This window comes from Hyperoodon ampullatus (genome assembly GCF_949752795.1).
Source record: "Hyperoodon ampullatus genome assembly, chromosome: 1".
In the NCBI taxonomy this organism is placed as follows: Eukaryota; Metazoa; Chordata; class Mammalia; order Artiodactyla; family Ziphiidae; genus Hyperoodon; species Hyperoodon ampullatus.
This window is the reverse complement of record NC_136914.1, coordinates 60,147,824-60,166,638: the sequence shown is the minus strand read 5'-3', so window position 1 is coordinate 60,166,638 and position 18,815 is coordinate 60,147,824. Positions and strand designations below refer to the sequence as shown.

Sequence of the window (18,815 nt, the reverse complement as noted above, 5' to 3'; positions counted from 1 at the left end):
CCAGCCCCCCGCCACACATTCATATCCACACTCAGAGGCAAGGCGGGTCTCCCGTGGGGCCTGCACCCCGGGAAGGCGCTCCTGCTGCAGCCCCCGGTCTGCAGGTACCTTGCCTGGCGCGCACTCCGTCCCGTCCAGCGGGGGCCCCTTCTTGGTCTTGCAGAAGTAAGGGTTGTCAGGGTGGCTGCACCACAGCTGCTTGCAGGCCTCGAAGGTCCTGAACTGCGCGGCAAGTTCAGGGTCACTGGGCCGGACTAGCTCCCCAGCTCTGACAAGTTGTCCAGGGGGCAAAGGGCAGTGACAGAGCGAGGGGAGGGTGTGGTGGGCATTGGGGCCAGAACACTGCAAGGTGGGCAGGAGGGGCCCATCCAGCCAGAGCCCCGCGTGCACACAAGCTTGACCCCACCCCAAGCGCCACTGGCCTCGGCGATCCCTCCCCTCTCCAACAGGGCACTGAAGAGAAGGCACCAGCCACAGCCCACATGCCTCTGGTCTCCCTCCCCAGGCCTTCCTCCCTGCCTTTGCAGAGGCCACTCTGTGACTGAGCAGGGACCAGAGTTTGAGGCTCTGGGGAGGCTGGGTCCACTGATACCCCCTGAGCTCTGTGCATGTCGGGGGCTTGGAGAGGGCTGCCAGTCTAGCCCAGGCCCTGCAGCACCCAGACAAGGTCAGGACTCCCACCTCCCTCTAATCTCACCCAGCCACACCAGAGGTTGGCACCCTTCTGTTTCAGACTGTCCAGGAAAGCCCCAATTTCCTTTTCTCTCCTATCATCCCCTGCTGGCCAGACTAGTGTCCTACAAACACAGCATCTGGGCACTGAAATCCCATATCCCAGCCGTTTCTCCACTCCCAAAGCAGAGACCAGGTGTTCCAGTGTGGCCTGGGCAGTGGGCAAGGTGGCCACACACAGGGCCTTCTGGTCCTGCAGAGCTGAGGAGGCGGCTGCATTCCTGGATGGGGGTGGTTTGAGGTACTCGAGGCACCAAGGCCTGACCCCTCAGAGAGCCCCCTGCCCTGGGGTGTCCGCATCTCTGAGCCTCCACCTGGGCCCTGGTGAGCAGCTGTTCAATTCTCTCCTTGGTGGCTCTAGCTGGTCGCCAGGCTCCAGGCTCTCCCCTGCCCTGTCCTGCAGAATAGGGACAGGGCTCTGTTCCCTTGTATCTATCTCCTCAAGTACGGGATTCGGGTGGGGGAGGGTTGGGGAAGCATGCAATTGACCCCCTGGAGAGAGGTTATATGGGGCACAGGAGAACTTTACCAGTGTGGGAAGTCTGCCCAAAACATCCTGCCAAATGCCCAGAGAGCAGAGGGTGGCAAGTATTTCTCCACCAGGCCAGAGCCCAGCACCTGATCTGACACATGGGCCACCTGACAGATAAACTCCCCCGGTGACCAGCCCAGCCAGGATCCCAGCGGTGGCCCACCCTCTCTGTTCTACTCTGTTCCCATCTTTCCAGGCATTCTCCAGCCACCACACACGCTGGCCCCCCAACCCTCTGTGGGACTGCGTGGGGTGGGGATATGGCAGAAAGTGGCAGGGCCTGAGCCCTAGTCACCCTGCCTGGGCTAAGGTGCTCTGTGAATGACCAGCCTGCATCCCAGGAGGACCTGACCTGGCATCCAGCTGGCAGAGGCCGTGGGAACTCACCGCTGAGCAGGTGTGGTACCCAGTGCCGAAGTCAAAGCGGCACTGCTCGTCCATTGAGTAGTCAATGCCGGGCAGCTCCGGGGGCCGGGGCCAGGCAGGTGCAAAGGGATCATCAAGGAGGCAGTCATAGGAGCTGCCGGCAGAGGCAGGGAGGTGAGCAGGGTGGGGACAGGAATTCCCAAGCTCTCCCTTCCCAGAGGAGGGGGTGTTAACCAAGCAAGGAAGGCCTGCAGGAATCCGCCCCCGCTGCCCTGTGCCAGGAGTTGTGCTGTCCAGGGAGGACGGGCTGCCCTGCCCTCCCCTCGCTTCCACCCACGACCATGTCTGGGAGCTCCAGGGCAAGGGCACCCAGGACTGCGGTTAGGCACTCAGCTTGTGGCTTTCTTACGGGGCCTGTTTTGCCCGCATTACAGAGACACATCATGGCCCAGATTAAGGGCTGGCTCGTGGACAATTTGAGGGCTCACTGCACTGAGAGAAGAAGACAAGTCAGCCCGCCGTGCAGGACAAACACTGGGAGCTGGCCGGCTGCTGCATGAGGTTAGAGACAGTACCTCTGCCGGCACCCGTCCCACCCAAATCCACTCTGAGCCTATTCTCGGCCTTGAGTGCCTGAGTCTAATGTTTGTCCTGGGCCTCCACATCCCCGGAGCCCCAGGAGCCGACCAGCAAACCCAGAACTGAGCATGTGTCAGGAGTAGGATGGTGTTAGGAGGGGAGATGACTTGGGGGAGACGGAGTGGCAGGCCGATTGCTCCCCATCCGGGCCCAGAGGGTGGAGGTGACCTACGGGAGGTAGCGGCTGAGTTCCAGCTTGCTGCAGTGGGACCAGTGGAAGCGGTGGAAGGCAGCCTGCACCAGGGGCGCCATGACGCTGCCCAGGCTGGTCTCATCCGCGCAGCCGTTCCCCTGACCATCGTGCTCCATGCCGAGCCTAAAGGGTTGGGCAGGACAGAGGGGAGCCCTCAGTCATGCCCAGGGAGCCCACCCCTGGGGAGATGAGCAGGCGGGCCTGAGACCCTGCCCTGACCGGGCTTCAGACTGTGACTTTTGGCCTCAGTTTCCCAACCATGCAGTGGAGAGGGTCACCCCTCTGGATGGAAGCTGAGACCCCGCCTGGCCCCCCAGTGGGGCTGGACTCATTCTTCCCTCCTGCCCCCTCCTCAAACCCTACCCACGTCCTCACAGTTTCCGAGGTCAGCTCCAGCCCCACTCTGGCCCCAGGACACCTTTCCTGGCCGCCGTCCCTGTGGGCTGTCCTCCCCCAGCAGGGAACGCCTGTACCACCCTTAACAACTCACACGCCATGCACTGTCTTCCCTCCAGACCCAAGGTCTCACGTGCAAGGACCAGTTTCATTCTGCTCAATTCGACCTCCCTTACTGCGCCCTCCCTGGGTGCCAGCCTCTTTAGCTTCTCCTAGACCCCGCGGTACCCAGCACAGAGCTTTGTGTGTGGTACCTACCTGCCGTGATGATAGTTTAAATGTAAAAGTTTGCTCTATATAGTTAGTATTTAACACCAAAGTCCAAAGGTTCTAAATTCTTAAACACTCCCAGGTGTCTGCATCTGGCCTTGACCACTAGACAGACACATGGGCCTCTAAGCTTGACCTTGTCTCTCCATAGGGAGGGGCTCTGTGAGTGAAGAGTGGACACGCCCTGGCCTCCACATACAGGAAGACAAACTCCTGGCTCCAGGATATGTGGAAGCATTGGCTGCCAGGGCAGGAAGGGCCCTCAAAGGTTTCCCTGGTGTCAGCCTCTGTGTTGCAGATAAGGAAACAGAGGCCCCAGAGAGGAGGTGCTACCCACCCAGTGCGGGGCAGGGCTGGTATGAAATCGCAGGGGCAGGCAGATGCAGAGAGGGGCATGGCCAACCACAGATGGCAGGCTCGCCCTCGGGACTGGCCCACTGCTCTCCTTCCCATGTCCTTCCAGCTGCAGAAAACAGCCCTTACTCTGCGTGTGGGCTGGGGGCGGGCAAGATGGGGGGTGGGGTCCCGTAGCTCTGCCCTTGTGGACAGACAAGGCCAGGAGATGTGACTGTGACAGGTATATGTCACCACCAGACACTGGATGGTGGATTATTTGTTTTCTCCCAGCACGTAGCTTCTTATGTGCTTTTCTGTCCCGTTCTCCACCACAGCCCTATTTCTAGAACAGGGCCTGGCACACCGCAGGTGCTCAAGAAATACTGGTTGAATGAATGAATGAACATGCTCTAAACCAAGTCCGGGCCCGAGGATCACACAAGCCCGCCACCTGCTTGGCCCGAGGCCCGGGTCTAAGTGCCCCTGTTTATGATGGACTCAGGCCAGGGCTCCATCGCGGAGCACTGAGAGGGCCTTGAGGCGTGGCTGAGAGGGAGGGATAGAGGCCACCCAGAGAGGAGAGCACTGCCTATAAGGCGACACTGCTACTGGCCTGCCAGAGGCAGGGCCACATCTGGTCTCCCAAGGCCCTGGATTTGGGGCTGGGCCCAAGGCAGGCCCAGAATTGCTGTCTGGGCCCCAGGGCTCCCTCCCCGTCGGGGCAGCTCCTCTGGCATCTCCCTGGACACTGGGAAGGGAGTCCCAACTGGGGCAAAGCCTCCCACACCCGCAGAGCTCAAGGCACAGCTTGCCCCTCGGTGCCACTTACACGTGGCCGGTCTCGTGGGCCACCACGAAAGCCGATGAGAAGCCATCTTCGTGGTTAAGGGCACAGCTTCTCAGGGGGTGGCACATGCCAGTAACAGGCGCGTACCCTGCCAGGGAGAGGGAGAGAGGGCAGAGAGAGAGGTCACGTGCAGGTGAGGTAGGACTTGACGAGGTCTGTGCCGAGCCAGCCACCACAGGGACGTCCAGACCTGGTCACCACCGGAGGGTCCCTGGAGGAAGAAGGATCCTTCCAACGCGCCCCCCGTGTGTATGCACCCGCAGTACAGCTCCTGGGCCAAGCTGCCCCCACATCCTAAGGCTTGCCGTCCTCCCTCCTGGCCTGCAGCTCTCTGTGCCTGTCGGCCCCGAGCCTGCATACAGCCAACTTCCAAGCTGCATCCCTCCAGCCAGTCAGTCTGCTGGTGAGTCAACAAACAAGCTCCAAATGTGTCTACGTGGGGCAGCAGGTGGCACGTGTTAGAGACTACGGGGAAAACAGGCGCGAGCCCGCAGCCCCCCAACACACCCACACACTGGAGGGGCAGATGGCTTAGCAGGGAGACTAGGGGTCATGAGGTCAGCCTAGGTGTGGGTCTGCAGGGCCGGAGTTCAAGGAGCACAGAGGGGTGTGTGAGGTGGCTGGGGGGAAGGGCTCTGACCGAAGGGGTTGAGCGGGACCAGGGAATGACTTACGGGGGCCTAGAGCTGGGCCTGGAGGACAGCTGAGAGACTCTGGCAAGGTGGGGGGCGGGCAGGGGGAGGGGAGGACACGGGCAAGGTGCAGACACAGCTGCGCAGGCCTCAGGAGCCGCGGGCAGTGCAGGGGGCCGGCACGTGGCACTGAGTAAGCAGCTTTGTGTGTGAGGCCCGTGATCTACGGGGGCTGCTTCCCCGCCTCCCCAGGGCCCGTAATCAGCTGGGAGGGCAGCCTGGGCTGGGGAAGACATCTGAGGAGGTGAGGATGGTAGAGAGCGCTCCCTGCCTCGGGCTTTCAGCCAACCATGACCAGATAGCTATTCCCTGTCTTTGGAATTGCTGAAGTCCTCTCTTATTTGAGATGGTTTTGGGGGCGTAACAAGAAGCTGTGGTGAGAAGGCTTCTTGGGTCCCGATTGTCCTGGAGGTCTGGATGTGCTCTACAGGGCATGCAAGTACACACATGTATGTGTGTCTGTGTGCACATGTGTCTGTGTGTCTGCACATGTGTGTCTGTGCATGAGTATGCATGTGTCTGTACATGCGTGTGTCTGTATGCATGTACATGTGTAAATCTGTTTGTGTGCGTACAAGCCTGCCTTTGGGGCTTCAGGGATTCAGACAAGCAGTCCATCTAGTAGAGGCTGACTCTCTTCTAGCATCAAACCAGAAAACACTACAAAGCCCTCAACTTGGAGCTTGGAGATCCAGTCTGAGTTTCAGCTTTGTCTCCTCTCTGCTGTGAGGCCTAGGCAAGCCTCGTTGCCACTCTGTGCCTTGGTTTCCCCATACAGAAACCTGGGGGTGATCAAAGCTTCCTATGTCCGCAGAGCGCTTTCAGCCATCCTCTGTCACAGACATTGGATGCATCCCTCAGCCCTCTTAGCAGCCCGGGAATGGAGGAAGGCAAATACTACTATTTCTCCCATTCCACAGTTGGGAGAATCTCAGGAGATGAATGAGTTTGGATCACTAGGCTGGAGAGGTAGAGCAGGGCCTTCCTTTCGGAAGTACACACCAGCCCCGCCCTAGGTGCCCCGCGGCCTGCAGTGAGGACAGAAGGATCCAATGTGGGCAGAAGCATCTTGAAGATCACTGAGGTCTTCGAGCAGCCAGGCTCCGGGATGGTGATCACAGGGCCTAAGGCCTGACTCACAGCGACCTGCAGGCTCAACCAAGGCAGCAGGGACCAGAGCGGGGCCCTTTCAGTTCCCCTGGCCCCTGAGAAACCATTCCAAAGCTCGCCTACCTGTCCAGCCAGGTCCTGTCTCCAAAGTCCCAAGGATCTTTTTGTTGCCAGAAGACCTGGCCCCAGAGACAGCCTTGGCCTCTGCCCTGCAGCTGCACACACCTGGCCACGGCAAATACAGTACCTTGCGTACCTGAGGGCCCAAAGTCCTGCCGGGTGAGGAAGACGACGTGGTCATGGTGCTCCGCGTGGCCGGGGTCCTGGCGCTGCTGAGAGTGCGCCCAGCGACACACCTGCTCCAGGCTGCGAGAAGGGTTCCCACGCTCGATCAGGCTCAGGGACTGGGGGGCCAGAGAGCACAGTGCCGGTCAGAGCCCACAGACCACAGCAGGCACCCTGCACTGTGCTCCCAGCAGCAGGGGACACCGAGGCCGGCAGGACAGCAGGGCCTACCCCAAGGTCACCACTGTCCCGGCTCCGGCTGCCACTGGCACACAGCCCCGTTCCGTTTTAGGGAACGTTCCTGTGCCAAGCCCTGTGCTGGGGCACTTGTCTGCTGAGAACTCACATTATTGCTAATTCCTCAAGTAACCCACAGGCAGGTGCTGTACTGAACATCTCCTCTATGCATTCATTGTCATTAATCTCCACAACAGCCCCTAGAGGAGAGTTCTGTTTTTACTCCCGTATGGGGGAAAACAAGCAACAGAGTCCAGAACCCCCGGCCACAACCCTAGCAGGACTCGTCTCGGTCACTGGCTCCCCCTCTAAGCCCCACTTTCCCCATCGATTCATGGAGCAGGACCTCCAGCTGTACGGGTTGAGGACTGTCCATTTACCTGATTGGAGGGAATTCATAAGTCCCCGCTTACCAACCCAGATGCCTCCGCCACTGAAACCTCAATTCTAATGGTTTTGGGGTTCTAATTTTGGAAACAAAATGTTTCCTAGATGCTGTTATCCCTCCCCGATACCTTAGCTGGTCTGATGCTCTGGCCCCCCACCCCTTCTCCCTCAAACACTGCCTGTTGACACGGGGGTTTACCTGTCGGTAGCCAACCATGATCAAGCGGACAAGGGCGATGTTTATGTGGACCCCCAGGGACTCATCGTGGTAAATCTCATCCACCTTCAAGAAGAGATGAGCATGTGGTGTTAGGGGAAGCAAAAGTTCATTAAAGGCCCACTGCATGCGAGGTATCTGACACGTTATCCTGCTTCATCCTTACCATGGCTTTATCTGGCAGGCATTCCTATCCTCAGATGAAGAAACTGAGGCAGAGGGAGGCAAGATGACCTGCCCAAGGACACACAGCTAACAAGCTGCACAACTGGTTTTCAAATCCTGGCCCACCAAATTCCAACACTGAGCTCTTTCCACGAAGCCAAAGCATGAGGGGACCTGGTCTCAAACCCAACAACTTGGATGGAATCTTGTCTTTTTATATCTCTGAAGAGTCCTTTGAGAAATGTCACCCAGCTCAGGTCACTCATCCTCACAGCCCTGTGTACCTTTCCAATTGCCTCTGGAATCACCCGTCTGCTCTGCAGTGCCTGGGCACTCCTCCAGGGCAAATCCAGGAGGAAAGTGGCTCTAGGGCCTTGGACCAGCAGCAGCACCATCACCTGGAGCTCGTTAAAAATGCAGAGTCTTGGGCCCACCTCCTGAGTCAGAGTCTGAGTTAGAACAAGATCCCCAGTGATTCTCAGGCACGGTCAAGTTTAAGGAGAGGAGCAGTGCATTGGATTATTCCCTTCTCCTACAGGCTCAGGGACCTTTGGGGCAGTCATGGCACAGTTCATCGAAGAACGCAGCCCCCAGCCACTCCCCTGTTCAGGAAGTCCCGGAACTGTGTCCATAACAGATGGACACCACCTTTGCCTGCCCACCCCCAAGGACAGGCAGTTCACCCACTCCTGAAGATGCCAATCTCCTGAGTGGTCCCACTGGACAAGTCCATCTTTTTTTTTTTTTTTTTTTTTTTGCAGTACGCGGGCCTCTCACTGCTGTGGCCTCTCCCATTGTGGAGCACAGGCTCCGGACACGCAGGCTCAGCGGCCATGGCTCACGGGCCCAGCCGCTCCACGGCATGTGGGATCCTCCAAGACCAGGGCACAAACCCGTGTTGCCTGCATCGGCAGGCGGACTCTCAACCACTGTGCCACCAGGGAAGCCCCATCTTTTTTGTTTTAAATAACTTTTATTCCTGGATATAAAATATTTCACTCTAAAAACTCTGAAAAATACCCCAAAAAAGTCTGAGGCGATCAAGATGGCGGAATAGTAAGACATGAAGCTCACCTCCTCCCACAGATACATCTAAAATACATCTATATGTGGAATGATTTTCATAGAATATCTACTGAATGCCGGCAGAAGAGCTCAGAGCTCTGAAAGGACAAGAAAATCTCCATGCAACTGGGTAGGACAAAAGAAAAAAGAAAAAAAACAAAAAAGGAAAGTGAAAAAGGAATCAGAACAGGACCTGTGTCCCTGGGAGGGAGCTGTCAAAGAGGAAATGTTCCAGCACCTGAGGAGTCCCCTCACTGGTGGGGAGATCAGCAGGGACAGAGGGGGGCTTCAGAGCCTCGGAGGAGAACTCAGCAATGGGTCTGCAGCAGCTAGAATGCAGAGAAACCCGCACAGATGGTCAGTGCCATCGCTCTGCACTCCCCAGCCTGAGACACGTGGCCACCAGTGTGGACGGGGGCTGGGTGTGGAAGCTTGGGCTTCAGAGATCAGACTGGGGAGAGGACTAGGGTGGGCTGCATGGGAACACCCTGAGGGGCTGGAGTCTGGTGCAACCACAACTGGAGGTGTACACAGAGAAAGCCTGGGCCACCTTAGAGGTCAAGCGCCACTGTGTGGGCGGTGTGTGTGGGCAAGGAGAGGACCTGCTATTCCAGCCTTTTTCCCTGTGTGAGCTCTCAGGCAGCAGGACACTGCCTACACGGGCTCCAGGAGCGGTGGTGAGCTGCCTCTGCTCCCACGGTGTGCTCCAAGTGTGCGCGTGAGCTGCCACCGCTGCCAATAACCCCATGATCAGGCACCAGCCGCTGCATCGGCACACCCTATATCAAGGGGATAACGGCCAGCACACGCTGAGGAAAGAGGCAACATGCATCCATACTAAAAACAGCCCTCGCACCAAAAATATTAAACCCACACAAGCTACACAGGGACACTCCCACATATAAATAGCCCTCCTAGACCACAGTAGATAATTGTTTCTCCTAAACTCACAGAATTAAGAGAAATATAAGTAAAATGAAGAAGCAAAGGAACCACTCCCAGTTGAAAGACCAAGGGAATTCACCTGAAGGAACGAACAATGAAACAGACCTCTTCACTCTAATAGACACCGATTTCAAAAAGGAGATAATGAAAATACTGAAGGAATTAAGAAAGGCTATCGACAGAAATGCAGAGTACTGTAAAAAGGAACTAGAAACTATAAAGGGGAACCAAGAAAAATTAGAAAACTCATTTGCCAAGACGAAAAGGCAACTGAAGGCAATGAATAGCAGAATAAATTATGCAGAAGAATGAATAAGTGCCCTGGAAGATAGAACAATGGAAATCACCCAATCAGGATAGCAGACAGAAAGTCAAATGAAAAAAAAATGGAAGCAATATAAGATAATATATTATATGGGATAATATATTATAGGATAAGATAAAGTGTGCCAATCCACCTATGGGATAATATAAAGTGTGCCAATGGGATGATATAAAGTGTGCCTATGGGATAATATAAAGGAAAAATATAAAGCGTGCCAATCTATGCATATGGGATATGCGATAATATCCTATGGGATAATATAATATCCTATGGGATATTATAAAGTGTGCCAATCTATGCATAATAGGGATTCCAGAAGGGGAAGAAAGACAAAAGGGGATCGAAAATGTATTTGAAGAAATTATGGCTGAAAACTTCCCAAACTTAAAGAAGGAAACAGATATCCAGGTACAGGAAGCATAGAGGGTCCCAAACAAGATAAACCCAAACACACGTACACTAAGACATATTATAATAAAAATGACAAAGTTAAAGAGAGGGTTCTAAAGCCATCAAGAGAAAAACAAAGAGTTAATTACGCGGGAATCCCCAAAAGGGTATCAGCTGATTTCTCTACAGAAACATTGCAGGCCAGAGAAGAGCGGCATGATATATTCAAAGTCCTGAAAGGGAAAAATATGCAACCTAAGATACTCTAACCAGCAAGACTATCATTTAGAATAGAAGGAGAGATAAAGTATTTCTCAGAGAAGCAAAAACTAAAAGAATACAGAAATACAAAACCTATCCTGAAGGAAATATTGAAAGGTCATCTCTAAATAGAGAAGAAGTAAGAATATATAGGAAAGAGAAAATCACAATTGGAAAGCAAATCACCTAAATAAACCAGTCCACAGATTAAAAATCAAATCAAAAAATTTCTGTGAAAGTGATGATAACCACAATGAATAGCAAAAGGATGAATACAAAGATGTAAAAGGACATCAAAATCATGAAAAGTAGGGGAGGAGAGTAAGAAAATGTAGATTTTTTTTTCATTTCCTAGAATGTGTTTGAGTCTATATGATTACCAGTCTAAGGCAAGTAGAAACAGGATGGGGTTAACATACTTGAAAAACAGGGTAACCACAACTCAAAAACATACAAAAAACAAAAAGAAGAGAACATAAGTATAACACAAAAGAAAATCATCAAGCAACAAAAGAAAAAACAAAAAGAAAAAGAAAGGGACAGAGAAGAAATATAAAATCAACAGGAAAACAAGGTTAACATGGCAATAAATACATATCTATTCATAAGTACCTTAAATGTCAATGGACTAAATGCTCCAATCAAAAGACACAGAGTGGCAGATTGGATAAAAAAATAAATAAATAAGCAAGAGCCTACAATATGTTACCTACAAAAGACCCACTTTAGGGCTAAGGACACACCTAGATTGAAAGTGAGGGGATGGAAAAAGATATTTCATGCAAACAGAAATGAAAAGAAAGTGGGGGGTCACAGTACCCATATCAGACAAAATAGACTTTAAAATACAGGCCATAAAGAAAGGTAAAGAAGGACACTATATAATGATAAAAGGATCAATACAAGAAGAGGATTTTACACTTGTCAACATTAATGCACCTAATGTAGGAGCACCCAAACAAATAAAACAAATACTAATAGACATAAAGGGGGAAACTGACAAGAATACAATAATAAGAGGAGACTTTAACACCACACTCACATCAATGGACAGATCTTCTAGACAATCAATAAGGCAACAGAGATCCTAAATGATACAACAGAACAGTTAAGACTTAATTGATATTTTCAGGACATTACATCCAAAATAACCAGAATACACATTCTTTTCAAGTGCACATGGAACATTCTCTAGGATTGACCATATACTAGGGCACAAAACAAGCCTCAACAAATTTAAGAATATAGAAATTATCTCAAGCATCTTTTCTGACCACAACAGCATGAAACTAGAAATCAACCACAAAAAAAGAAATGATAAAAAAACAATTACACGGAAACTAAACAACATGCTACTAAAAAACCAATGGGTCAACAATGAAATCAAAGAGGAAATTGAAAAACACCTTGAGACAAATGACAATGAAAACACAACCATACAAAATCTATGGGATGCTGCAAAAGCAGTTCTTAGAGGGAAGTTCATAGTGATACAGGCCTTCCTCAAAAAACAAGAAAAATCTCAAATAAACAACCTAAACTACCACTTAAAAGAATTAGAACGAGGGCTTCCCTGGTGGCACAGTAGTTAAGAATCTGCTTGCCAATGCAGGCGACACAGGTTCGAGCCCTGGTCTGGGAAGATCCCACATGCCGCGGAGCAAATATGCCCGGGCACCACAACTACTGAGCCTGCGCTCTAGAGCCCGTGAGCCACAACTACTGAAGCCTGCACACCTAGAGCCCGTGCTCCACAGCAAGAGAAGCCACCATAATGAGAAGACTGCGCACTGCAACGAAGAGTAGCCCCCACTCGCCGCAACTAGAGAAAGCCCGCGCACAGCAACAAAGACCCAACTCAGCCAAAAATAAATAAATTTATTTTTTAAAAAAAGAATTAGAAAGAGAAGAACAAACAAAACCTAAAGTCAGCAGAAGGAAGGAAATAATAAAGATCAGAGGGGAAATAAATAAAATAGATTTAAAAAACAATAGAGGGACTTCCCTGGTGGTGCAGTGGTTAAGACTCCGCGCTCCCAATGCAGGGGGCCCAGGTTCGATCCCTGGTCAGGAAACTAGATCCCACATGCATGCCGCAACTAAGGAGCCCACGAGCCACAACTAAGGAGCCTGCGAGCCACAACTAAGGAACCCACCTGCCGCAACTAAGACCCAGCACAACCAAATAAATAAATAAATAAATAAATATTTTTTTAAAAAATAGAAAAAAATCAATAAAGCCAAGAGCTCGTTCTTTGAAAGGGTAAAGAAGACTGACAAACCTCTGGCCAGGTTCACCAAGAAGAAAAGAGAGAGAACCCAAATAAATAAAATAAGAAATGAAAAAGGAGACAAAACAATGAATACCACAGAAATACAAAAAACCCTAAAAAAACCCTACAAAAATTTATATGTCAACAAATTTGACAACCTAGAAGAAATGGACAAGGATCTAGAAACATACAGCTCACCAAAACTGAATCAAGAAGAAACAGATAATTTGAACAGACCAATCACTAGAGCTGAAATAGAATCTGTAATTTAAAAATTCCCTACAAATAAAAGTCCAGGACTAGATGGCTTCAGAGGCAAATTCTACCAAACATACAAAAAAGAATTTATACTGATCCTTCTCAAACTCTTCCAAACAATTGAAGAGGAGGGAACACTCCTAAAGACATTCTATGAAGCCACCATCACCCTGATACCAAAACCAGACAAAGACACCACCAAAAAAGAAAATTACAGGCCAATATCGTTGGTGAATATAGATGCGAAAAGTCTCAACAAAATATTAGCAAACCAGGCTTCCCTGGTGGCGCAGTGGTTGGGAGTCTGCCTGCCAATGCAGGGGACACGGGTTCGTGCCCCGGTCCGGGAGGATCCCACATGCCGCGGAGCGGCTGGGCCCGTGAGCCATGGCTGCTGAGGCTGCGCGTCCAGAGCCTGTGCTCCGCAACAGGAGAGGCCACAACAGTGAGAGGCCCACGTACCGCAAAAAAAAAAAAAAAAAAAAAAAAAATTAGCAAACCGAATCCAACAACACATAAAAATAATCACACACCACGACCAAGTGTGATTCATCCCAAGTTCAAAAGGATTGTTCAACATATGTAAATCAGTCAATGTGATACATCACATAAACAAAAGAAAAGACAAAAACCACATGATCATCTCAATAGATGCAGAAAAAGCATTTGACAAAATTCAACATCCATTTATGATAAAAATTCTTACCAAAGTGGCTACAGAGGGAACATATCTCAATATAATAAAAGCTATTTATGACAAACCCACAGCCAATATAATACTCAATGGTGACAAGCTGATAGCCTTCCCACTAAAATCTGGAACAAGACAAGGATGTCCACTCTCACCTCTTCTGTTCAACATAGTATTGGAAATCCTAGCCACAGCAAGCAGACAAGAAAAAGAAATAAAAGGTATCCAAATTGGAAGGGAAGAGGTAAAATTGTCATTATAGGCAGATGACATGATTCTATATAGAGACAACTCTAAAGACTCCACACAAAAACTACTAGAACTGATAAATGAATTCAGCAAGGTAGCAGGATCCAAGATTAACATACAGAAATTGGTTCCATTTCTTTACACTAACAATGAAATATCAGAAAAGGAATGTAAAAAAACAATACCTTTCAAAATCACAACCCCCAAAATAAAATACTTAGGAATAAACCTGACCAAGGAGGTGAAAGACTTATATGCTGACAACTATAAATCATTAATAAAGGAAACTGAAGATGATTCAAAGAAACGGAAAGACATCTATGCTCTTGTATAGGAAGAATTAATATTGTTAAAATGGCCATACTACCCAAAGCAATCTACAGATTTTTAATGCGATCCCTATCAAATTACACATGACATTTTTCACAGAACTAGAATAAATAATCCTAAAACTTATATGGAACCATAAAAGACCCAAAATTGCCAAAGCAATCGTGAAGAAAAAGAACAAAGCAGAAGGCATAACCCTCCCAGACTCCAGACAATACTACAAAGCTACAGTAATCAAAACAGCATGGTACTGGCACAAAAACAGACATATGGATCAGTGGAACAGAACAGAGAACCCAGAAATAAACCCACACACCTATGGTCAATTAATCTTCAACAAAGGAGGCAAGAATATACAATGGGAAAAAGAGTCTCTTCAGCAAGTGGAGTTGGGAAAGCTGGACAGCTGCATGTAAATCAATGAAGTTAGAACACACCCTCACACCATACACAAAAATAAACTCAAAATGGCTTAAAGATTTAAACATAAGACACGATGCCATAAAACTCCTAGAAGAGATCCTAGGCAAAACATTCTCTAACATAAATCATAGCAATGTTTTTCTTAGGTCAGTCTCCCCAGGCAATACAAATAAAAGCAAAAATAAACAAATGGAACCTAGTCAAACTTACAAGCTTTTGCACAGCAAATGAAACCATAAAAAAATGAAAAGACAACCTACAGAATGGGAGAAAATATTTGCAAACAATATGACCGACAGGGCTTAATTTCCAAAATATACAAACAGCTCATACAACTCAACAACAAAAAAACAAACAACCCAATAGAAATATGGGCAGAAGACCTAAATAGACATTTCTCCAAAGAAGAAATACAAATAGCCGATAGGCACATGAAAACATGCTCAACATAGCTAATTATTAGAGAAATGCAATTCAAAACTACAAAGAGGTACCACTTCACACCAGTCAGAATGGCCATCATTAAAAAGTCTAGAAACAATAAATGTTGGAGAGGGTGTGGAGAAAAGGGAACCCTCCTACACTGTTGGTGGGAATGTAAGTTGGTGCAGCCACTGTGGGAAACAGTATGGAGGTTCCTCAGAAAACTAAAAATAGAATTACATATGATCCAGCAATCTCACTCCTTGGCATATATCCAGACAAAACTCTAATCCAAAAGGATACATGCACCCCTATGTTCACAGAGGCACTATTCGCAATAGCCAAGATGTGGAAACAACTAACTGTCCATCGACACATGAATGGATAGAGAAGATGTGGTACATATATACAATGGAATACTACTCAGCTATAAAAAAGAACAAAATAACGCCATTTGCAGCAACATGAATGCAACTAGAGATTACCATACTAAGTGAGGTATGTCAGAAAGAGAAAGACAAATACCATATGATATTACTTATATATGGAATCTAAAATACAACACAAATGAACCTATCTATGAAACAGAAACAGAAACAGACTCACAGATACAGAGAACAGACTTGTAGTTGCCAAGGGGGAGGGGGTTGGGGGAGGGATGAACTGGGAGGTTGGTGTTAGCAGATGTAAGCTATTATATATGGAATGGATAAACGACAAGGTCCTACTGCATAGCACAGAGAACTATACTGAGTATCCTATGATAAACCATAATGGGAAAGAATATTAAAAATGAATGTATGTATGTATAACTGAATCACTTCGCTGAACAGCAGAAATTAACACAACATTGTAAATCAACTATACTTCAATTAAAAAAAAAAGCTCCCAAGTTATGAAAAGAAAAAAAGTTGTCTCCTATTATATATTAGCCAGATATATAATAACTATGGTTAACACGGCTTCCTGCCGTGTGCGTGTGTGTGTGTGTGTGTGTGTGTGATTTTTACAAAATTGGAATCATGCTGAATATACTGTTTGTATTTTTCTTATTTCCTGAAGCATCATTCTGTGGATTTAAAAGCATCACCTCTAATGTCTACAGGTGATGGGCCATCACTTACGTAACTACTCCCCTAGGAGAAGTGACTTGTCCAGGAGGAGAAATGACGTGGTCAGCAAGTCAGTGTCAGTACACAGCAGTGTAGCTGCCAGGAGCCAGAGTCCTGGGTTCAAACCCCAGCCTTGCCTCTTAGGATCTGGATGCCTTGGGGCACATCAGGTAACTCCTTAGAACCTCTGTTTCTGTAGACTGGGGATCATAATGGCTGTCGTGAGGCTGGCACGTGGATGCTCATGCCAACTCAACATCTGGGGATTATGAGTGAGCCCCACAGGCAGAGAGGCCCACGGGCATGGTCAATGATGGAGGCAGAAGTGGAACCAGCCTCTGACTCCTGCCCACATGGCTTCCCGGGAGCGGGGATGGAGATTCATGCATGACCCTGTTCTCACCGTTTCACCTCTCCACGCCCTTCAGCTCATGAGCAAAGGAACCAGCCTACAACCCACAAAGGGACTGCTGTCTACCCGATGGAGAGGGACAGTGTGGCCAACCCTACATACGAGAGTCCCATGGGGAGGGGAAGGCCAGCAGGGGGACCAGAGGTCTGCTCCTGTGTTGACGCACCCCTCCTGGGACACAAGAACAGAGGCCCAGTCTACTCTCCCACACCTGGCAGCTGCCCCAACCCATGAGCGTGCAGACTCCAGAGCAGCCAGCACCAGGCTTCCCCCAAGGGCCTGCCTGGCACCCATGTCTGACCCCAACTGAGACCAGAGACCAGTGCCTGCTGGGGGACAGCAGGCCCCACAAACCCCATCACACATAACAGTGGCAAGTCCGATGGGTGGGAGCACCTCCCTCCACCCTCCTCCCCTCTCCTGCAGGAGCAAAGACATCATGGGAGCAAAGTGGCCAAATGCATAAATAGATGATGTCCTTCTCCACCCGCCTGCCCCGACTCACCCTAGGAGAACACGCACACATTTTCTCCCTCACAGAATTCCAACCTGAGTACTCTTTGCTGACCCACTGAACCGACACTCGATCTGCAGTAGGATGACTCAAATAAGCCCAACATCTCAGCCCCTGCAACACCAGTACATGGCCTTCCTTCTACACAAGGGTGTGGCCAGTGTCTCATACCTCCCTGATGGTGCCCTGTAAGAGTGCAGACCAAGGATGGGGTCACAAGCAATGCACGCTCCACACAGCCACATCTGTACACCTTGTATACATGTGTAAACCCACCAGTGACCCCAGGGCAGGGGAAGGGAGCAGTCACTGGGTACATGGGCGGGGCATCTGCAGGGCCTCTGGCCATCTAGCGTACCCAGGCCATTGCCTTCCTGCTCTCCTCTGTCTCCAAAGTGGACCAGGCAGATTGCTGCCAGAATCCTGCCACATTACTCATTTCTGTCCCACACTCCGCCGGCCAAAGCCACTCTTCACGGGCTGCAGTGACCCCTGCTCTACACTGCATCTCCAGGCCGGGACACTGGGAGGTACTCACAGAACTGGAAAGGGGGCTGCTGCTCTCTGAGCAGGAGGAAGAATCAGAGCCTGAGTGTCCAGTACAGGTAGGGGGTTGAGTGGGGCCTCCTGACACCGACTCCCACTCCCAGGTAACTGGCCCAGATGCAAATACTGAGCAAGCAGAAAGGGACATACCATCTGGAGAGACCACTCAGCGCTCTGAAATAATCTGGACACCACAGGCTTCCGGTCACTGGTGTATTAATCTCTGTGGCGCAGACCCCTCGTGCCCCACCCCGGGGGTCAGGGGAGAGGAAGAGGGTGCTTGTGGGAAGGAGGGTCAGACAGGTCTTACTGGAGGAGCCAGAATGATCCTTGACTGAGAAGGTCATTGACCCTTTGGGGATGGGCAGAGGCTTGATGCAGGAGAGAGGAACGCGGGAACCGTGTGGAGCCACCAAGAGAGCCCCAAGGTCACTGGCAGTCAAGGTAACTGAGGCCAATCCCCACGTGATGGGGAGTTTCTTCTCAGCCCATGCCCGCACACCTCCAGCAACAGGGCACTCTCGGCCATTAGAAAGCTCTCTGGGCCATGAGCCCCATTCGGCCTTCCTGTCCACCTCCCCATCTGGCCTCAAGTCTCCCTCTTGAAGTTTCATTGAGCGCATCGGCTCCATTCCTGGAGACAGATGGTCACCACGGACTCCCAGGGACTCCTCTCTAAGCTCACATCAGTCAAAGAGAATGTCTTACAGGCAGCAAGACAGAAGACAGATTACTCACCAAGGAAGGACCATTGCGTTGGGAGTAGGTTTTCAACAGTAACAAGGGAGACCCTGAAGTAACACCATCAAAGCACCATGACAAAGAAGCCATCAGGGCTTCCTTGGTGGCGCAGTGGTTGAGAGTCCGCCTGCCGATGCAGGGGACACGGGCTCGTGCCCCGGTCCGGGAAGATCCCACATGCCGCGGAGCGGCTGGGCCCGTGAGCCATGGCCGCTGAGCCTGCGCGTCCGGAGCCTGTGCTCCGCAACGGGAGAGGCCACAGCAGTGAGAGGCCCGCGTACCGGAAAAAAAAAAAAAAAAGAAGCCATCAACCTAGAATCCTGGACCCAGCAAACCATCTTTTAAGAACCATAATGAAATAAAGACATTATCGAGTGAAAGAAAACTGTGACTGGCACACGGACCCACTAAAGGATCTACAGGTAAGGAAGATGGAAGGCAGCCTAAATACGA

The 18,815-nt window shown here is 50.2% G+C and overlaps 1 protein-coding gene across 2 annotated transcripts in view; it reads right to left on the bottom strand.

Annotated features, from left to right (window-relative positions):
- The window catches only part of ADAMTS14 (ADAM metallopeptidase with thrombospondin type 1 motif 14), a gene marked incomplete at both ends in the record, with an annotated part of 91,191 nt that overhangs the window by 22,752 nt on the left and 49,624 nt on the right, over window positions 1-18,815 (bottom strand). Inside the window, 6 exons of one of the 2 annotated variants that reach the window (XM_079712586.1) lie at window positions 109-222; window positions 1,652-1,784; window positions 2,442-2,585; window positions 4,294-4,399; window positions 6,361-6,517; window positions 7,222-7,305. In XM_079712586.1, coding sequence (XP_079568712.1) covers window positions 109-222; window positions 1,652-1,784; window positions 2,442-2,585; window positions 4,294-4,399; window positions 6,361-6,517; window positions 7,222-7,305 — 738 coding nt within the window. The remainder of the gene's footprint in view (window positions 1-108; window positions 223-1,651; window positions 1,785-2,441; window positions 2,586-4,293; window positions 4,400-6,360; window positions 6,518-7,221; window positions 7,306-18,815) is intronic. The other variant, XM_079712585.1, reaches the window with a different exon arrangement.